Source organism: Silurus aristotelis (genome assembly GCF_946808225.1).
Source record: "Silurus aristotelis genome assembly, chromosome: 19".
In the NCBI taxonomy this organism is placed as follows: domain Eukaryota; kingdom Metazoa; phylum Chordata; class Actinopteri; order Siluriformes; family Siluridae; genus Silurus; species Silurus aristotelis.
In genome coordinates this window covers 4409461-4424195 of record NC_139592.1, presented here as the reverse complement: position 1 = coordinate 4424195, position 14735 = coordinate 4409461, and the positions used below count along the sequence as shown (strand labels likewise).

General features: G+C 38.8%; 1 protein-coding gene across 1 annotated transcript; it reads right to left on the bottom strand.

The window, feature by feature from the left end:
- Window positions 1–3114: 3114 nt before the first annotated feature.
- On the bottom strand, window positions 3115–8173 carry fam110c (family with sequence similarity 110 member C). Its single transcript, XM_083521001.1, has 2 exons — window positions 7235–8173; window positions 3115–4317 (listed from the first exon to the last, which is right to left on the bottom strand). The coding sequence occupies exons 1-2, from the start codon at window positions 7989–7991 to the stop codon at window positions 4112–4114; spliced, it is 963 nt and encodes a 320-aa protein (XP_083377127.1). The 5' UTR covers window positions 7992–8173; the 3' UTR covers window positions 3115–4111.
- Window positions 8174–14735: the final 6562 nt, after the last annotated feature.

The window sequence follows — 14735 nt, the reverse complement described above, 5'->3', positions numbered from 1 at the left end:
TCACGACATTAACAAAATGTTTAACTGAAACTTATTCCCTATTGATGTTTCACAGCATTTAATGGAACCATAATCCGATTGATCTCTTTTTTTTTTTATAAAAAAAAAACATTTTCCATGCATAAAAAATCTTTAATGTTATCATTGGCAAGTCACTAAGAGTAAAGCGTATCACAGTAGACTGTTACTGGAAAATATGCAACTTCATTCATCTGTAATTATTTATAACACCATCCTACAAGTTGTATTATACTATCAATTATTCAGTACCTACAGTGAAACAAGAGGTGTAAAATTCAGGGTCTATGGATAATTATCACACCAGATATAATCCAAGGTTGCCTTCACTTAATGCCAGAGGGTTATTTACATTCATGTCTGCATTCAAATTGGGTGAGGCAGACATATCTGAGGATTATAACACTATTACCGGCGTTATAGATCTAGCCATGGATTGTACCAATATATATGGCTATTTTGACCTAGCATGGATTATAAAGCCGATTATACCACTATATATGGCTAGATAAACCTAGTCATGGATCATAAAGCCGATTATACCACTATATATGGCTAGATAAACCTAGTCATGGATCATAAAGCAGATTATACCACTGTATATGGCTAGATAAACCTAGCCGTGGATCATACCACTTATACCATGATCACTTTTAGTGATGAGAGATCATTTTTTTTCGAATTACTAATGAAGTTTTTCATAATATCGAAGGTGTTGGTGTTACTTCCCAATGCTGTATTTCATCATATTTCAAATTTTATGTATTAAAATTAACTGTGTTATACATCGAAATCACCATATTCCACATATAAGTTAAATGACTCGCAAAAATCATTAATTTAGCAAAGTAAGGTCATTAGGACACTGTGTCACTCCGTATGAAACTGCATGTTACTATGGTTAAAGTCAATTATAAAGAAGATCATTACTTTAGATGCGATTTATGTGCATTTTCAACAGTTCAACACCTTCCAGCCAATCATAATCAAGCGTTTCAAAAGGCCAATTGTATAAAGAACAATGTAGTTCTGTACAGTGAAGTTAAAAAGATAATAAACTCATCACCGCTTTTGGCCCTTGTTAGAATCCAAGGTTTGTAATTATACTTAGGAAGACATTCAGATGTTCTTTAATGTACTGAAAATCATTTAGTAAGTCTTATTGATGATAAAACAGACAGAAAGACCTGAGCGTGTGATTTCACAAGGATTAGTGACTCAGGGTTAAATTTTTGACACAGTTCTTTTTTTGTTTTTGTTTTTTTGTCTGGTTTTCTATAAAAAATTTCCTTTAAACAGACTTTTTTATATTACAGTATAATTTTATATACAATAATTCAGGGCCTTTTTATTTTAGTGAAGTTAAAAAAAAAAATGTTAGGAAGTAATACGTCAGGTAAATCTTTCACTCAGACTTTATTTTGTTCACTGAATTATTTATTCTTTTCAGTCATGAAATTTCAGCAACACAACATTTTCAACAGACTAACAGAGGATTAACATTGTAAGTTTTTTAAGTGCCAGGTAAATGATTACGTACTGTATAATTGTGTAAATGTAAAAAACACTCACACACTTACACACACACACACACACACACACACACACACACACACACACACACACACACACACGGGTTGGGCGTTTTTTCTTCCTGTACAGGTATTAGGCAATGAAAAACAAACAGTGTTCATGCAGAGTCATATTCTTCCATGTTCCAGAAACACACACTTACTAGTCTGTTGAACTTCAGTCTCTTAGTTGTCTAATTGTTCAAAGTAAAATTGCGGTTACAGCCAAATATGTATTCAGTGCAAAATAGAGAAAACAGTGTGTAAAAAAAGCTTATTCATGTAGTAAGTGCTTATTTTGTTATTTATGAAAAATAAAAAGCTCTCTGTCAGTAATGTAACAACATAACAAGGATTTTCACAATTTAGATTTTTTCAAAATCCCTAAAACACTTTGGCCAAAACTTACCTCAGAAAGTCGCAATTTTTTCCAAGTACCTGTTCAAATAGCTAAGCTGACACACACTATATGGACAAAATGTATTGCGACACCTGACTTTTCCAGCCATATGTGGTTCTTCCTCAAACTATTACCACAAAGCTGGAGTTGCACAATGGTACAGGATGTTTTTGGATGCTGTAGCATAACATTTTCCCTTCACACCACCTGCAAGACCCAAACCTGTTCCAGCATGACGATGCCCCTGTGCACAAAGCCAGTTCTATGAAGATGTGCTTTTCATGGGTTGCAGTGAAAGATCTCCTGCTATAGATCTTACCAGAAGCTAAATGTGGAAGGGGATGTAAAAAAAAAAAAAAAAAGACACCAATCTTATGGTCAGGTGTCCACAAACTTTTGTCTATTATGTCCTTAAGAGCTTAATGTATTAATCTGACATGAAGAGGTTTAAAGATGGTGGGAATTTTGAAGACAGAAAAAGCAGCGAGCCAAAAGCTGTGGGTTTTTAAAAGGTCATTTCCTTAATAGGTAGAAAGAAACGAGTGTCTGGCACAAAAAAAATGAAAATACGTTTTGTAGAGACTGCTTCAGCAAAAATGTATTATTATTATTTTTTTATATAAAGACAAAGCAAAAGATAATTTCGGTCCCTACGTCCTTAGAGATACAGATATACACTCTCTATATACACTTTAATAGGATCATCTGTAGAATTGCTCATTCATAAAATGATCTATTTATCATGTGGCTTGTCATGCAGATACTGGACAAGAGCTTCGGATCTCAGATTCTTTGACTGACACATGGTCATTGTTTCCAGTTTGGAGTGTTTCAGAAAGTGTTAATATTCTGTGTTTTTATTTTTTCATGGCATTCTGAACAATTTGCCTGGACTGGTGCAAAAAACAAAAAACATCCACGACATTGGATGTAGCTATAAACAGATCAACAATAAGGATGTTTCATTCATTAGAGCGTTAAACAATGTAATTGTTGCCGAATAAAACACCCTGCGACATACTGTCATAGGGAAATAACCTTCTGCTTTAAGTTGAACCACATTCCACCACCCTGTCACTTTTCCTATCATAACATATCCCCAAGACCCACAGCTGTATGTTTAGATTTTTTTTGTCGTTCAATAACAACAGATAAAATCTGCAAGTAGCATAGCAACAGGCTCGCCAGCTAACAGGTTATGTTTACGATCCTTCTCGAAATATAAATAAATTTGGTCTGTTTTATAGATTTAACCAACGACTTTGTCTGTACATGATCTGATCTAAAACCAAAATGTAAAAGTAGGAAATGAAAAAAGTATTTTTTTTAAATGTTAATTTAAAGATGAAGGATGAAATCTGTACACTTTTTACAGTGTGGGCGGCCATGATGATTTGACGTCACTTTAGAAACAGAAGAAAGAACCGGTGGTTGAAAAGACAAGCCCATTTTGAGAAGCTGAAACATTTCCTCTGGCTTTGACTTGAAAACACATCTTTTTCCTCTACGTTCTGGCCATCGGTCCACAGCATTTCCTGTTTAGCGTCAGGGTTTTTGCGTTGTCGCATGACCTGAGTGAGACATTTAACTCGAAACTAGCTACGGCTACGCTAATCTGAAACTTGAAATAAAAATATTTGAAAACGGCATTTTCGTCTAAAAACACTCCGTCCACACTTTTATTTTTAATAGTTTCCTAAAAGCCTAGCGCTTATTTACTTTTCTTTAAAACATCGCAGCAGTGAACAAAAACGTGTCTCAAAACGGCGGGAAAAATATGCTTTTTCAAACCGAAACATATTAGTGTGGACATGGTCTGAGCTAATGGACAATGTTGTGCCTGCTGTGTTGTTAAAGTCGCATTCAATGCAAGAGACAAAAGTCTGAAGGAAGCTGTGATATCTGTCAAGTAAAAGTTTCTTGTGCATGCTGTTAGCATAAAAACGTCTCAGCGCTTTAGCGTTTTCGGAATGTAACCAGAACTGATGCTGGTGAAGTACAATTCTCAGGTGGGACAGGACATTATATCGACAGGACATCGAGAAATACTTTTAAGGTGGAGCTGAAGACGCTTGATGACATTTCTTGGTGCTTGTGTTCATAGGTGTTCAGGACATCGTGGCTAATTCAGATCTCGCAGCATTTTCCCAGACTCGCTGGCATTTCTGCAGCTGTACAGCCATTTGATCACTCGGGCATTGCGCTCGATGACGGATGAACCTTGCTGCCGGGTCTCTTTAACTTCTTCCTCTTGAAGCCCGTCGATGTCGCCGCTGGTGTGTGAAATCTCACTGTCTGACACAGCCATGCTTACACTCCGGATCTTTGCTGTGAGACACAACGACATTTTGTTACCTTGTATGTTGATATTTTACATATTTATAAGAAAAAAAAAGGGAAATCCAGTGCCCATCTTATTTTTCAGGGTTCTCCACAGGTTCCTTAAGGGTTTATTGGACTTCTTAGCCGCCAAAAAATGTGGAACCCTAATAGGAAAACGTTATGCTCTAGAATTCTACAAAAATTGTAAAGGCTTCCAGCAAGAACCATAAAGTTCATACATTACACAGAAGAACAGGGATTTGGGTTCTTTAAGGGGACGTCAAATGGTTCTTTATATAGTTCAGAACTGCTTTGCTCAAACTCCGGGACATTCTGAGATACATGAGACATAAAAAACATTTTAACACATTGTCTTCAGGTCTCTTTGGCCGAAATGTCCCTAAATCAGTTATTAGAGAGATCACATTATGTGTTCTAATGCCTGACTCTGTCTATATTTCAGCTCCGGTGCCTCACCTGGTGTTTTTCAACCCATCTCTGTCCTTGTCTCTCTCTGTGTCCTTGTGTCTCTCTTTGTTCCCCGATGTATTTTCCTGCTCTATCTCTGTATATGTCCCTGTATCTCTCAATCTCTTTCCATTTCTCTTTGTCTTTGTCCTTCTCTATCTATGTTCTTCTGTTTTTGTCCTTGTCTACCCCTGTCTCTGTTACTGTCTTTTCCTTTGGCTATTCCTCTGTTCAGTTTCGCTTTGGACACTGTCTATGTTTCAGACATCCTTTCTCTATGTGTCTGTCCCTGTCTCCATCTGTCCATTTCAACTTCTCTCTCCCTTAATCTCTGTTTCTGTCTCCAATTGTCTCTGCCCATGTCTCTGCCCCTGTCAGCCTTTCTCACTGTTTCTATCGCTGTCTCCATCTGTCCATGTCAACTTCTCTTTCTGTCTCTCTCCCTTGATCTCTGTCCCTGTCTCCATCTGTCCCTGTCAAATTCTCTGTCCATTTCTTTTACTGTCTCCCTCTCTGTTTTTGTCTCTCTTTGTCTCTTTCTTTGTTTCTGTCTCCCGTTGCCTACGTCTCTGTTCCTGTCCTGTCCCCGTTAGCCTATGTCTATTTCTCTGTTCCTGTCTCTATCAATGCCTCAATTCCCCCCCCCCCTCCGTTTATGCCTCAATCTCTCTCTGTTCCTTTCTCCTTGTCCTTGTTTCTGTTCCTCTTCTTTTTTGTCTCGTCCAATGTCTCTGTTCCTGTCTCTTTCCCGCTCCCTGTTTCTGTCTCCCACTGCCTACGTCTCTATTTCTGTTCCCATTAACCCATGTATATTTCTCTTATCCTGTCTCCATTTGTCTCCAACTATATCTCAATCCCTGTCTACCTCTCATTTTGTCTCTCTTTCTACCTGTCTTTGTTTTTGCCTCCATCTCTCTTTGTTCCTTTTCCTTCTCCCTTCTCTTGCTCTTCCTATGTCTCTGTTCCTTTCTTTCTCTGTATCTCTTCTTGTCTTTCTGTCTCTCTCTCTGTTTCTGTGTTCCTCTTCATATTAATAGAATGATATTAGTGAGTCAAACACTGATTGATATCTAATAAATTATCATCAACCCAAAACCTTCTTTCCAACAACTTACAGAAAACCGCGAGAATAAGTCCAAGCGTGTTGTGGGCGAGTTCGAGTCAGGAGTTTCCTCCATCATTTATTCCTCTCAAAATGTTGTGCTTGCTGTTTAATTGACGCTAAACTGTATGTTGGTTTTTAAGTAGCGAGAGAGAGAGAGAGAGAGAGAGAGAGAGAGAGAGAGCGGTTCTAGCTTGGATAAAGCCCTGGGTGAATTATGCCATGACCCAATATCTCCATTGATTAGTTTCAGCTCTCTCTGCTTTAGCTACCTTCGCTGAATGAGTGAAACATGTTCTCAGAGCAGTCCACAGATTTGGATAAGTTTCTGAGATTTGCATTTCACGTATAAATATCACCCTAAATGCATTTATTACACGATTAAATACGTCATTTATCAATCTCAGAACCAAGAAATATACAACTTCTTGGTTAATTGTAGCCATGAGATACAACATCTATATCCTTGTAATAAATGTTTTTTTAATTATCCTTTAAAGCTGCACTGGAGATTCCCCTTATACAGTATATTCTAAGGGGAATATGTCATAGTGCCCATGTCGCCTCTGCCTAAATCCACCACTGCCAAGCTGCAATCAAAACAAATAAACAGCGCGCACTCGACCCTGATTGGTCAATTGCTGCGTGTTTGACCAGTTAAGTTTTTATCCGCTTATAAGTCAAATAAATGAAATGTAGTTGAGTAAAAAGTCAGATATTTGACTTTGAGATGCAGTGAAGTTAAAAGTAAAAGTCTCATCAAATGGAAATGCTTGAGTAAAGTACAGATAAGCGAAAAAAACGACTCAAGTACAGTAACTACATTTACTGTCCACCGCTTCTCCGTTGACTTTTCCTTTAACTTTACTGCATTTCAAAAGTCAAATATCTGACTTTTTACTCAACTACATTTAATTAATTTTATTTACGAGCGGATAAGAACTTAACTGGTCAAACACGCAGCAATTGACCAATCAGGGTCGAGTGCACGCTCTGTTTTAAATTTTTTATTGCACTGTGAACAAAACTTTTACCAAAAAACTGTTTTGACAATTGTAGGTTAAACCCTGATTAATTGATTGATTGATTGATTGATTGATTGATTGACCAATTTATTGTTTGGTTGACTGATTGGTTGATTGATTGATTGATTGATTGATTGACTGGTTGGTTAATTGATTGATTGATTGATTGGTTGATTGATTGATTGATTGACTAGTTGACTGGTTGGTTAATTGATTGATTGATTGATTTATTGATTAATTGATTGATTGATTAATTGAGTGAGTGATTAACATGGAAAAGAAAAGCATCTTGTACTTCAGCATGCGGACGCAAAAAAAAACAACATACTGTAAAGCTCACGCTCGTCCGAGCGCGAGGAGAAGTTTCCTCTCCCCAGCGCCTCCACCACGTCGCTCTCGAGGCCGCAGTACTGAAAGAACGCGTCAAAGTCCGCGAAGCTCCTCGAGTAGCGCGAACTGACGTCGGAGTGCGAGCGCGACACCCCCTTCCTCGCGCGTTCCGACTCAGACCCCTGGCCCTCGACGGCCCGCCTCGGCACGGTCACGCGCTCGGGGCGCCGCCGCAGCGGCCCGCTGTCCTTATCCGCGTCATCTTTCTCTTTCTCGTCCTTCTGCCCGGGAGCGTGTTCCGAGTCGGATGAACTCGCCGCCCCCTGACCCGCTGAGACCGGAGCGCCCGCGTTGTTCCTCTCTCTCAGTGACTTCAGTAAGGTCCGCTTGCGCCGGTAGTTCGCCCCCGGGGCGCCTCTCTGCAGGTCGCACTTCTGTCTGTACAGCAAAACCGAGTCGGGTCGTTTCTTGGAGCTGTTCCGCTTAACGGGGTTTTCTTCATGCTCCGGAGCGGGCGCGCTCGGCTCTGTAGACTCAGTGGATCCTCGGGCGCACTGTGGAACAGAGGAACCCGTCTCTGGACCTGGTTCCGTGCTGGACGTTGAACTCGTCCCCTGGGGGCCCTTCACATACCGGAGCCTGGTCGCCGCGAGCCTCTCCGCTGCGCTCGCGCGGACCTTGCCCTCGCGCTCGAGCTCCATCTGCTTCCTCAAGTACTCGGGGCCCTTCTCCAGGATCCGCGACGCTCCCAGCATGGTTGCAGATCTCACCTTTGACTCAGCCTCACATAGACAGTACACACACACACACACACACGTTATGGCTGTCGGACAGTAACAGAATAACAGCTATGTGGAATTTGCACTGGGAGAGTCGGTCCTGTTACAACACGTTACACCTCTGCACCGAGCACGCGCTCTTTCAGGCACACACCTTTACCTGGGTTTTTTTTTTCTTTTTTTTCTCACTCGCATTAGGGTTTCCTGCGGAAGTCCTAAGAGGCCATACATTAAAAAAAAAATTTCTTTCCACTTTTTTCTTTCCATTATTTTTTCTATGCATGATGCTGCCTTTAAAACATGCAAAAACACAGAAAAACGTGTGTATTAAGTTTTTTTTTAATTTTTTTTTTTTTTTTTTATCTTAAATAATCATGAGGAAACAAAGTTATGTCAAGGTCACAAGAAAATTAAGTAGTGATCATGGAAAAACGAGAAAGAAAAACATATTATGATGCATGGCCTCTTAGGACTTAAGTAGTTTCCTTCTTTTCCCCCCTTATAACACATATTCCTCTTCATAATACTCATCATCATCATCATCACCATCATCCTGCTCATCCTCATCATCCTCATCATCATCCTGCCCTTTTAATCCCCACATTACTCATTCATACAAAACAAACAGGAAGTCACTGACACAAACTTGTCTCACTCTGGAACTGGGAGCCAAATTATTCCATCAGTCTTTTTCTTTATCGCTGATTTTCCATCTCTGTCTGTCTCTTCCTGTCCTTGTCCTTCATTGTCCTTGTCTCTGTTATCTACATGTGTGACAGGCTTAAGTGTGTTAGCTGAGACTCAGGACCAACTGACAGGGGACTGGTTTTCCCTATCTTCTTGTCTTTCTCTGTCTTTATTGTCTGTGTCTATAGTCTCTCTCTCTCTCTCTCTCTCTCTCTCTCTCTCTCTCTCTCTCTCTCTCTCTCTCTCTCTCTCTCTCTCTGTCTCTCTCTGTGCGTGTCCCTGTCCCTCAATATCTGTTCCCCATTTATCACTTCATCTCTCTCTCTCTCTCTCTCTCTCTCTCTCTCTCTCTCTCTCTCTCTCTCTCTCTCTCTCTGTGTGCTTGTCCCTGTCCCTCAGTCTGTTCCCCATCTCTCACTTCATCTGTCTCTCTCTCTCTCTCTCTCTCTCTCTCTCTCTCTCTCTCTCTCTCTCTCTCTCTCTCTCTCTCTCTCTCTGTCTCCGAAAAAGTTGAAGTTTTCAGTCATATGCATCTGATCAATCCACTTTCTATTGCATGATACAGAAAAACTGAGTGAAAAGGCCAGCAGAGGGCAGTATCTTCGTGCAGATTGTGTGTGTGTGTGTGTGTGTGTGTGTGTGTGTGTGTGTGTGTGTGTGTGTGTGTGTGTGTGTGTGTGTGTTCCCATGAGGAAAACCGCACACGATATCAAAGAAGACAAAATCATTTTTATTTAATTTTTATTTAAATTTCATAGGTTTGTGTTCAATTAAGATAAGATTAATGATTCTGCATTAATTATTATGCCAACAGAAGGGCCTTACACTGATAGGAAGACATTTGTGTGTGTGTGTGTGTGTGTGTGTGCGTGTGTGTGTGCATGTCCATGCCTGTTGCAAGTACAGGAGAGTGTATTCTAAAATGAGGTTAAACCCTTTGTATAAGTGATTTGTTTTCATGACGCAAAAGATAATTGGTGCTCGCTCTGAGTACCACGGGAGCATTTGAAGCTAAGTAGCTTTTCCCAACACGTCTCTTTTATCACCTGAAGTGATTCCCTCCCACAAACATGGCTTTGATCATCATTCATTCAAAGATTACCTGATCATATTCATCAGAGAGGATGACTCAGGCGTGTGACCTGTCCCTGAGTGGGTGCTGGATTATGTAAAAGCTCACTTTACTGTCACAGCTGGATGTATGGATTGTCTAGGTCAAACATAGCACGATATGACATCTGGCTCCTAGCCTAATCAGTGGAGAGTAGGGATGGTAAGATTTACTGATTCGCCTCAGTGCGTCGGCATAAAAGTTAACGATGCGTCTAGCATTTAGAAAAGTGTGCATTAGATACAACTTTGCATGGATACAGTATCAACTTTTATTATTTAAAAAGTGACTAATAATTTGTGACCAATATTTGATATGTAGATCGATTTCTCCTCGCTAAACTGTTTCTCGAGCGCGTTTTCTCAGCACCGCCGCTGTTACGTGAATATGACGTATCACAACACTACGGAGACCAAGGCGTGTCCTGAGAGTCACATAGAATACAGATCAACATGGCAGAGGTAGAGCTGTAACTTCCTGTAGACAGAACAGGAAAATAATGTCTGGTTTTATTTCATGTTTTTTCTTTTTGCACTAAAAAGGCCTATTTGTGAAAAGGTCATGCGTTAGAAGTCAGACGGCACTTCATTAAATCGATGATTTGCTGTCTGTCTGATATATAAAGAGATAAATCATTTTTTTATTCATTGCATCAAATCACATTGTGTTGAATCGGATCGCACCCATTACGATGTTCAAGTCCCAGCCACACCAAGCTGCCACTCCTGGGCCCTTAAGCAAGGCCCCTAACCCCATTGATGCTCAGTTATATGAATGATGGTATATAATATCTGATAAAATTATTTTAATAGTGCACATAAAGTGGACATAACATGATGTTGTGCCCTAATGGAAAGTGACAAAAATGCCCACTTATTGATTAGTTAAAATAATGTTGTTCTGTTGCAACAAAACCTGATGAAGTGCCTCAAGGTACCAAAAAAACAAGAAATACATGCCCTATAGGAAGTTTCCTTGATAAATCCTTGCAAAATGATTTTAGAATGGCCTTACAGTAGACATAACATGAAGATATGCCCTAATAGCTGCCCTTAGATAAAACCCTATTAAATGACTTTAGAGTGCACTTCTGGTGGATTTGATGTGGTTTGCTCTTTAAATGCATGGGAACACTACATAGGCACCTTTACATGCAAGAACACCCGATGAAGTGACATCTAGTTTGCACATCCAGTAAAGAATACCAGAAAACATACAGCAAAGTGCATGCAGTTTATTTTACACACCAGATAGACACCTGGCATGATGGGGCAGCAGGTATCACTGCTCCTGGGTGCAGCTCCAAGTCTTCCAAAAACATGCCATTACCTTTAATTGTCTCTTGTTGTGCATGGGTGTGTGAAAGGTGCCACAGATTGGCATTCCATCCAGGGTGCATTTCCAGCTTACACCCAGCATTCCCAGTGCCCTCACCAGAATAATGTACTTACTGACCATTATTGAATAATGTATAACAGATGCTATGGGAATAATATGGACTATAAATAGAAATATTTATATGCTAAAGTTTGGACAGTGAAAAGTTATATTTGATATGTTTATTATTAAACTTGCTCTGCTCTGTAGGCATCAAAACAGATTCCTTTTCAGATCCTCTGCTAACTGCTCAGCAGAGTACATGGTTGTTGAACAAGGTTTCCTTGGCTCTTCTTTACATCTAGCCCACCCCACCACAAACGTTTGGACAATGCCATAATAACTTTTCTTTCTATTTTCTTTGGTAATTAAATATAATATAATGAATTAAAATATTTTCGAATTTGATTTATAAAATAGACAACAATACTAATACTAATAAAATACTTAAAAGGGGTGCCCAAACTTTTGCATGCAATCATTGCATCTACTACTATTAAGTTGTTGTTGTTGTTATAATAATAATAATAATAATAATAATAATAATAATAATAATAATAATAATAATAATTTCTTTTAAAAAATATATTTAAAAAAACATTTTTTTTAAACATATTTAATATTTAAAATATATAATATATTGAATATAATAAAGGCCACATTTTGTATTGAATTTGAAAGTGTTTTTTTTTCACTAAACAAGAGAAATATGATTATTACAAGAAAACGATAAAAACGCATGATGAATTAATGATTACTATATCGAATCTAAAAATGTGTAATAAATCAGTTTCCAGCTGCATTTTAAAGCTGATAACGACAAGTGAATAATGACCATCTGACCACAGAGCGCTCCAGATCTGATTAAACTGGGCCGACGCGTCTTTGCTTTTCTTCTGGTGAAACGTTTGATCTGATAGGGGAAATATTCAGTTCGATGTAATGTGAAAGCGCTGAGGCTCAGTTCCAGGAAAGCTGCTGAATAAATTTAAACTATGAAAACATCCTTCAGAGTATGTATTATTGGAATGTTATTATTATAAGGAAGAGTGTCAAACCTGTCACTCGCCCAATCTCAAATCATATCTGTGATACACTGGTTAGACAGCTGCTTAGACAGCTTTGGATCAGGTGTGTTAGGAAATAGACTGGAAAAACTAGACTCTTTCTTTTATTAGGAATCACCTGCTGAAGACTTAGTGTCTGTTGTCACATTAGTAAAATATATACAAGCTTAGTTTACAATAAAGTATTTTTTTTATCTACGCCACAATATCACCTTTAAAATGGTTCCCTTGCACAGCAATACAGCACTCCCAGAGTTCCTGCCACTTCTGGAATGGGTCCTGGAAGTCTTCTTTTCGAAGCGTGTCGAGCACCTCCTGCGATCGTGCCGATCAGCTAGCGCACCTGCCACTAGAAACACCTTGCAAGACTCATTGCATCATTACCACATGTCCAACTTATGTCATGCAGATTTGCCCGGCTCATGAAGAATTTCATGTTCTATTTGTTCATAATTGCTGTCCGTGATAAAATCGCACACCTGGTCAGAATAGCATCAGTTAACACCATTAGTCTCAAAACTTTTTGATACCACCTCATAGATTTGATTAAACATACACTATATTTACTAATGTGTGTGGCTTTTTAAATACCCTTATTCCAAATTTAGTTCTCAATAGCTCTTTTAATAACCTCCACTCTTCTAAAAAGATTCTCCACAAGATTTTGGATCAGGTACTGATATAATATAATTATATTATAATATAATCAGTGTTCCAATTAATTCCAAATGTGTTCTAGAGGTTTGAAGTCAGAGCTTTATAGCAGGCCACTCAAGATGCTGGCTTTGTGCTCAGGGGCATTGTCTTGCTCGAAGGGGTAAATCTAATGCTGCAGCTTTTGAATAAAAAAAACGTTACAAATTTCTCACCATTTCTCAAGAAGGAGCATCTGGGCTATCTGGCTGAGGGTGAGAGAAGAGAGGCTAGCTACAAGTCCTATGGCACGAGATACAGCTAGATTGTATAATCCACAGTTGATAGTTTTTAATATCTGCTGTTGGACAAAGACATTTTATTTTTGTACATTTTGACTGCTTTCTAACAAAAGAGAACATACGTGCTCAAAGCCACATTGTTATTGTGCCCAACAGGTATGAGTAATGTGACAGGACCGATTGCAGTGTCCTTAACAAGTGCACTTTCTGGTGACTAAAATCCAGTAGGCACCTCTTCAACGTGACACACATGACGGGATTTAAAACAAAAATCAAAACTTGATGACAACATAGAAGCCTACTACCTAACTGCACTAATGTAACTTTGTCAAGTGTATCATTCGTCCTGGTCCAAAGAGGTTACTGAAGATTAAATAAAGATTTATATTTGATCTATTTATTCATTGGCACATATTAATCGGATCTAAAAACCTTAAATATTAATTTTGGATTGACTCTATGCAACGTTCATTCGTTTATCTTTAGAAAAAACCTTGTTCTGGTTAGAGTCAGGGTGGATCCGGAGCATGTGCCAGGAACACTGGGTGTATTTTTATTATTTGTATAGTGTTTTCAAAAAGATTTGTAAAATTCTCATGGAACCGAATGTGATTGATGTAAAACGGCGAAGAAAACATAATAAAAAAGCTTTGAGAAGAATTAGAGTCAAAACCTTCTGCATGACTCCTCAGGCAGACGAAGGTGATAGAATTATTGAGTTCAGTCAGATTCTAGATCGGTGCCTGATCTGTCGCCGTCTCCGAATGGGAACTCGGGAGGTGTGGAAAGAGCTACTGAAAATCAGGGTTCTCGCAGCAAAGACTCTTCAAAGTTTATTGTGATGTATTTATACATTTCTGAGGAGGAGCTCTCATATTAGGTAAACTTATACATCAAAGCCATACATGAAAAAGGTTTACACGACTGAGGGATTAATAACTTCAAGGTTCGAAAGAAATCGAAATGTATTTGGAAAGCTCGGAGATAAACCATGATCGCATGCTCACACAATACAAATGCGGTTTGCTGGAGGGCTTCTGTGATTAAATCTCTGAAAATTTTTCTCAGTTTTGCAATAAGAAGCGAACTAAACGAGTTGCACGGATCGTAAATTAGGCCTTTCAAAATATCATCTGGAGACACTCTTCTCTATTAGTTTCATTTGTACGTCTGGAGGTGGGCCAGTAGGCAGTGAAATAATCGTCAATTCGTATTGCATCTAGATGCATCTTGATTGTATAAGCCACAGTTTATAACCAAACATAAAACATATGTATCGCCCTGTACATGATAAAAAGTATTGCGTAAATAGGGCTACTATTGAACAATATAGATGGTAAGAATATTCGATTTGCATCTGTCGATTTGCAGAAAAGTTAACGATGTGATGCATCGATTTAAAAAAGTGTAAATCGTATACAGTAAAACCCCGTTGTACGAGCATAATTCATTCGTGAAAATTGCTCGTAGGTCCATTTGCTCGTACTTTCGAACTAATTTTCCCCATAAGAATTAATGTAAAAGTGATTTAATCCGTTCTAGG

Bases quoted from the DNA above. Each gene is read 5' to 3' on its own strand.
- fam110c (XM_083521001.1), bottom strand. From the start codon at position 7,991: ATGCTGGGAGCGTCGCGGATCCTGGAGAAGGGCCCCGAGTACTTGAGG. The intron at 4,318-7,234 runs GTATGTTGTTTT...TGTGTCTCACAG, and splicing joins GGACGAGCGTGAGCTTTACA to CAAAGATCCGGAGTGTAAGC.